Source organism: Paramacrobiotus metropolitanus, unplaced genomic scaffold, assembly GCF_019649055.1.
Source record: "Paramacrobiotus metropolitanus isolate TYO unplaced genomic scaffold, Prichtersi_v1.0 Parri_scaffold0000001, whole genome shotgun sequence".
NCBI classification, from domain to species: Eukaryota; Metazoa; Tardigrada; class Eutardigrada; order Parachela; family Macrobiotidae; genus Paramacrobiotus; species Paramacrobiotus metropolitanus.
Genome location: NW_026570221.1, coordinates 2,389,445 through 2,396,809, shown reverse-complemented (window position 1 = coordinate 2,396,809; position 7,365 = coordinate 2,389,445). Strand labels below are relative to the sequence as shown.

General features: G+C 41.5%; 1 protein-coding gene across 1 annotated transcript; it reads left to right on the top strand.

Annotated features, from left to right (window-relative positions):
• Nucleotides 1-2,584: 2,584 nt before the first annotated feature.
• LOC129581068 (putative nuclease HARBI1) lies at nt 2,585-3,658 on the top strand (the record flags this gene model as incomplete). The annotated part of the gene is given in 2 exon segments (XM_055471937.1): nt 2,585-3,257; nt 3,486-3,658. Coding segments are annotated over 2 exon segments (669 nt in total), but the record flags the coding sequence as incomplete, so codon positions are not given.
• Nucleotides 3,659-7,365: the final 3,707 nt, after the last annotated feature.

The window sequence follows — 7,365 nt, the reverse complement described above, 5'->3', positions numbered from 1 at the left end:
ATGGCATTTTCCGTAACAACTCAGACATACTAAATGAAGACTGCTCTATTACTTGAAAAAAAATCAAACCTATAACATAAGTAGAATTCGAAATATGAATTTTTGAATTATGCGGCCTAAAGTGGTCGACATTGCATCTAATGACTGGCTCGGCTAACCATCACGCGAGTATATGCCAGCAAGCGAATATGTAATATAAAGTCAATGGAAGCATAAATTGCGGTCTACGTCTTTTGTCCTACCGAGCCATAAAACATCGCTGGACATCGGTAGAATGAAAGCAAACATAGAAAGACAATAAGTTTTGATCACACGCAAGTGTGATTGAAGCGGTCACTCGGCTGTCTGGATAGTCTCTGTGGCGGGATGCATGTGGTGAGTGGAATCTGCCAACATGTGCACAGGAGACATAAACTTGCATGAACTTTCGAAAGGTGCCGCAAAAGATGCAGCCAAATAACTTTGAAAATTAACTTCTAATTTCGGAGTTATAAAACTTTTTGAAACTTGCGCAATAGATGGAAGAATATCTCAAAAGCTTAATTGCGAGAGCGAATTTAAAAATAATCGGCTTTACTTGACTTATAACGATAACTAGCAATTGTAAAAGTGTTTTTTAAAGGCTGCTAGTTTAAAAATCTGTTTTTTGAAAAAAGCCCTCGCGGGGTGCAAGAGGACTAAGTTCTTGATTTTTTGGCTGCTTACAATGAATTTTCTCCGTAGCGAGTGCAGACTAGTTAATTTTTTAGTGGGATTATTTTATTTCAAATTTTAAACTGCATCGTTTAAGCTGCGTTTGGGCTGGTTCGTACTGAAGTTTTCTCAATTTCCACTGGATACATAGATAGACATAATACTACGTACGTTTCGAAGCAAAAGGGAAAACTGCTCATTTCAAAGCGATTAAAACCAAAATAGCCATGGCCTTAAGCCTATGAGAATAACAAACACTGATAATTTATTTCATTTCCCATGAATTGCCACTTACTTGGAATCAAAAATCTCATAATTTTTTTCTGGATCTTTTGGTATATTGGTTGAGTGATTCTGTTTCGTAATTCACGAGAAATGGGTGGTAGAACTGACTTTACGACACACGCATGAACGGAGATCAGTTTGCAACAGGGAAAACAGCCAGTGCGCACAATACGTTTTAAAGCCGAGCAATCAACTTCTTTTTTTCGAAGTGGCTGTTTTACCCCAGTCTTTGTGGCAAACTAACTTTTGGCTATTTTGCCCCAGTATGTGGGGCAAATCAGCCTTTTACTATTTTGCCCCACACTGGGGTCAAATAGTCTTCAGCTATTTTGCCACACTGCAGAATACTGGGGTAAAATAGCCATAGTCTTCTTTTTGTCGTACATTGTATGTGCTTGTTTTTAAAAACAGGCAAAATTTAAAACACGGTAATGAACTTTTGATAAAAAAACACTAGGGTAGTATTAAAAAGCCTAAAACAGACACCAAGGTCAGCGTGCGTGTGACCAATCACGCTCAGGAGTCACGACTGCAGTGTCGTCTTTCCGGGCTTCCGGGCCGTATTACAAAGTCAAGCTGCAACATTGTTATTCCAGCACCGAACTTTACAGAGAGCGCTGTACTCTACTGAAATCTATGAAGAAATTTTCTACTGTTGTTTATAGATTGTTTTCTACTGTTGTTTTCTACTATTGAAAGTGATAATGTTATAGTTTTCTAACTACGGCAACAAATCCATACAAAATTTTTTTTATACGCAGGCATAAAAAGACCAAGCCACGAAATTCTGGTGCAGGCCAAAACATACAGGAACGAGTTACACTCCGGCAATAAAATGAAACACTGTCTCTGGATTCCGATTAATATCAAATTCAGCCAACTCGCGTGTAATGGAAATGCGTCTATTAGACAAACATCGGGGCGCACCAGTTCGTCCAGTATAACCCGCGGCGATCGACGGACGTCCTCCTTCGTGGTCGTTATCGAGGTGGTGTTCCAGAAGGAATCATCAGCTGCGCGCTCCAAGTGTCACCTACACTGCAGCGGTATGCGGGAACTGTGCCAAGGATGTACACTTAGGCCTCGTCCCCTTTCTGTAGCGAATCTAGCTTCCGTACAGTGCACCACCGTCCCAGAACAGCAGGTACGCGATACGGTATGGCAGTTTTCGATTCGCGTACCTGGCTACCAAGGGAAACATTCGGGACGGAGGTGCGCTCCGTATCCGAGTGCGTCCCGTATTCGCAACGGGTAGATACGATGCTTCGCGTACCGTACCTCGTAGCCTGTACTAACCCTGCGTCTTATATCAGGCGAAAATTAAACGCGCCCTTTTTTCGCATACCGTCGAAAACAAAGAAAAACGATACGGTACGCGAAGCCACCTTCAGAGGTGGCTTTCCTTGGTATCCGTCGTTTCACATGATAATTTTCAAGAAATTTTTTCGCCTAATAATCTTGAACAATTATTAACGGAATTTTGTCAAAAATGGATTATGATGCCGTTTGTTCTGATGACGAGAACGAAAGCGTTACAAAAACTGTTAGTGCAGTATGTATGTCAGTTTCTAGTGCAATTCAGAATTTATTTGGTGGTTTAAAAAACTTGAGTACAAAGGGATATCTATCTCGTGGAGGTAACAAGAACGTTAATCGCCGAGAAATTCGTTTTGCTGCGCAAAACCTTTACAAGCGATATCCTGGGCATTTATTCTTTGAGACGTACCACGTTAATGTGGATGTTTTTCGTGAAGTTGTGGAGAAATTACGTCCATATTTTGAAATGAGTTCGACGAAGAGGCCTTATTCTACGGAATGCAAAATCGCTGCCTGCCTCCATATGCTGGCACACGGATCACCGGTACGGTCACAGGGCGAACTTCATGGTTTGTCGCGCTCGACGACGAGTAGAGCTTTTCGGACGTTTTTGAATGCCATGAAGAAAGAATACTGGCCGGTTATACAGTTTCCCGACGAAGATGGTATGATGCGTTCGGCCCGAGAGTTTGAAGAAAAAGGACTGCTTTATGGCGCTGATTGGGTACCAAAAATACTGGGAGCAGTGGACGGGACACACATCAACATTAAAGCACCACACTCTCGCCCTCAAAGCTACGTCAACAGGAAAGGGGAATTATCTCTTAACGTGCAGGCTTGTGTCAATTCGTCTATGGAATTTATACATCTATATGTTGGAGCTCCTGGGCGGGTGCATGACCAGAACGTGTACGACAATTCGGGTCTGGAAGGCTTAATTCCAGAGAACTGGATGATTTTGGGTGAGTATTCGCACTAAGGAATTTAAAGGAATTTGTTATTTTAGAAATAAACGAGTCTATAGTGCTGACTTAAATTTGTACTGCTGTTAATTTCTCCGTTTTTTAATAGCTTTAATATTTTTCTACTAATGTTGTGTAAAAAGGTAAAATTAAGTAGTGTATTTTTTCATTTTCGAGATCAAATTTCAACGAAGTAACGCAGTTACAAGTTATTATTGTAATTTGCAGGTGATGGTGGGTACCGTGCGACAAGAAAAGTTTTGACACCTTTTAGAGAGAACGGCCGCCTCTCAGCTAGGCAGGAAGATTTCAATGAAATTCAGTCCAGTTTAAGAAAAGTCGTTGAAAGAGCTTTCGGCGTTCTGAAGCGACGTTTTCGAATTTTGAAGTTCTTGGATTAAGACGACATGAGTGCACTGAAGCACATTATTATTGTGTGCTGTCTGCTTCATAATTTGGACATCAAATCCGTAGATGATTTTACGTTGGAGGGAGACGATCATGTCGAAGCGGTTGATCTGGATGATGAAGAGGATGCTGTTGCCGAAGGAGCATCTGGCGATTTTAAAAACGCTCTAGTTGCGCGGATGCTGCCAAATTCGTTGGGTTAAGAAATCAGTAAGTGTAAAATTTCTGGTAAATTATTCATGCTGTTTTATTAAGTCAATAGCTACGTGTGCTGTACTGTTAATTATTCACTCAACCGGCATGTCAAAGTGAACGGCTTACATTACCGCTGCAGTTTGTTTATCGAATTTACGTATATTATTTTATTTTGATTCTATAGCACAGGAAAAAAGTTGTGTTTTTATTTTTATCTCATTTTTATTCATGGAGACGCTTGGCAATCGACACACATGGTTTTGGCTTGTTTTGTGAAAGCTGTTGTTTATTTAATCATCAATAACTCCTGCATGTTGACAGGAAAGGTGACCTAACGAAATGGACCTGATGCAAGTGAAAATCTGTTGCTGCGCTATGGAAACACTGTAGAGTGGTGGCAAAATGCCAGTACGGTACAGTATACAATGCGCGTTGAAGTCGTCGTTTATGCTGCGGTTAGGTGTTTAAATGTGGATGAAGTTGAAAATGGATGGACGCACTTGTACCTCGGAGTGGCTGCGCGATCATTATGAAAGCGCTTTACCTTCGGCTCTCATTCTGGACTGTCACCCTCATGCAGAATACAGTTATGTCGGCCATTAATGTAAGCTTACCGGCGATTGTGATGCGCTCACCATTTTTTGTAACCTTCGTTACGATTAAAAAAACTTTGCGATTTGTCGAAGCTAGGTAGTTCACCGGATTGGTTAACTATCCGGATAGGTTTTAACCGAAAACCGCTGTTGAAACGATCCTCGTAAACAGTGAATATTTTTAACAATAGCAAAGTTCTTCTGTTTGGTCCTATTGAAAGATTTTCTTATTAAAAGACAAAATCCTCGCATCTGTATAATTAGTGGCAATTGTCTACATTTTGACACAGTGCCCCATACTGTAGAGGCGGCGTAGACGTACCATATGCGTAGTCGTGTAAAATGAAAACGCGTTGCCCGGTGGAAATGCCTTGTTAACCATGTTATTGAAAAGGTTAAGGTTTGCGGGGATTGCATTTTTTATCATTTCATCCGTATGGGCATGCAGCGCCCTCGAAACACCAATCCAGCTTACACCACCGCTCTTTTGTCGATGTTTACAGATACAAAATTCAATGAGGAACTTTTGAAAAGACTGCCGCGGCGGGGTTTCCGATGAATGGATGTGTAACTGTGATTAAGATGTATTGCGGTTAACATTTTTGTAATTATTTCTGCTTGTTATAAGGAAAGTAGGTAAACAGTGTGGCGATTATATTTTCTATTGCTGAACTATATCATACTTCTATTGCTAAACTAAACAACGCTTCATGTACGAGTGTTTATATACCCAGAAAAAAAAACAAAGATGCATAACACCAGAGTTTTTACGACACCGTTTTATCATAATATTAATCTCAAGTCAAATTTCGGTTCCCTTTACTAGTCAAATTTATTCCTCTCCTAAAGCCTGCGGAACTTCATCGTCTCCGAAGTCGACATCCACGTTGTACTGCCGCTCGAACTTCAATTTTGCAAGCTCAACTTTCATTTTTTCCAATTTTACCATTTCGGTTAGGGAAGTTCGCATATCATCCATGATAGCAACGGAACGCGTCATGAGTTTAACCGTCTCGCTGGCGGCGCTGCGTTTTTTGCTCTTCTTTGCTTTCTTTGGCTTTTCCGCGCTTCCAGTTGGAGATCCCGCAGGAGTATCCGGTTGCATATCATCGTCGCTGAATTAGCAAAACTTAATATTTCTATTATTTTGCCACATCAATTTCTCAAATAAATAGGGTATAACTGTGCATGATAATATCAAAGATTTTACCTCAAATTAATATCACCGTCCTCGGCACCGATGTCTTCCAAAACGTTGCTCGTGGATCCCGCTCCCAGAGCCACCGAATTAGTTGCAAAAGCAATATCATCCCGATCGCCGTACGTCTTATCGAAGAGTTCAAATAAATGATATTTTACTTCACCGCTTTCCCCGGTGCCATTTTTTCGTTTTTCTCTGCCTACAAGTAACCGCAAAAAAGTGCAAAAATTAATTTCACAGTTTGCAAAACTATTGTTAGTAATTTAATCACTGTCACTAATGCAGGTAAGTAATTTCTACATATTTTATTTTGAAAACATGTATTATGCAAAAATTGATTTACCTTATATTTCTTCCACGCATTGTCGTAAGAGATCTTCAGGTTCTCGCTGGTGCGGTTTCCCAGGGCATCTTTAAAAACCAACTGCATCTCCTGGAACACCTTTGACCAAAATTTCGTTTACTTGTGCAACGTCGAAACTCATCCTCCCGGTCGATGCGAGTAGCGACAAGCCACCTATGCAGAAACAAAATAAGCGTGGCTGATAAGACAGAGGAGCTCCTGCAGCCATCGGTCGTAGACTAAAGATGATGAGAAGCTTAGACAGCACTCACTTCATTTTTTTGGGAGACAGAGGAGCAGATTTGGGAGCGCGAGGCATCGTGGCAGTAATTGGTTAGATGATATATGGAGCTGATATAACACGGGGATCAAGAACTTTTATACAATTTTCCCGAACTTGGAAATTAAAAAAGCGAAAACTTTCGTCGTACGAACTGATCGGCGCTTGGATAAATAAAGTTATGCGCGGCAAGATGCGATCGAAGCGATGAGACGCAAGTACAGCGATACGGCGCCAAAGCTAGAGATGCGATACAGGAAACCGATATCGAGCCCGGTTTCGATGTGCGTAGCCGATACTGTATCTTGGTGATGCGCACCAAATAGTGTCCCATTTCTGTACTGCATCTAAACTAGATACGGTGCTGTATCGCAACGAGATACGCTTTAGAAAGGGGACGAGGCCTTAGTTATGGGATGCCTTCTCGAACTGGCGGACAGACCTCCCGAACCGCAAATGCGACAGCTACTTTATGGCGACGTGATGAATCCTGATAAAGTGGGCAGTTCGCTATGTCCGGCAGTTGTCGTTCCGTGCACGTTATGGGGCGAGGACACTGGACAGACTGATCGAGCCACTATGGATGGAATGGTGCTGTATTGACGCCAATTTTATTGGCACCAGAACAGAACGATTCCGTCCATGGCAGGCATGCCAACACAGCGGTGGTGTCCAGGATGTACTGGTAATTTTACGCTCGGCTTCCAATTACGGATGTACATAGCTACACTGCCCAGTTTTATGCAGAAGCCAAAATTAAGTTGATATCGTAAGGCAAGGTAGGTACTGACTGCAGCTGGGAATTGGGACGACAGCTGATTCAATCGCCAAAAGCACTAACTGCGATCTTATTTATTCCAGAGGATATCCAGATAAAAGAACACAAGGAATCAGCGGTTATTGCGCCTAGAAATATACTACAGTAAAACCTTCCTGATACGTACACTCTTATGTACGTACGCTCTCTGTATTAAGTACAAAAAAAAATTACCAAAACTAACCAAAATTACTTTTCACTGCAAAACACACCTCTGAGTTCCGTACACCCTCTACATTACGTACGAAATTTTCTTAACGGAGATGTACGT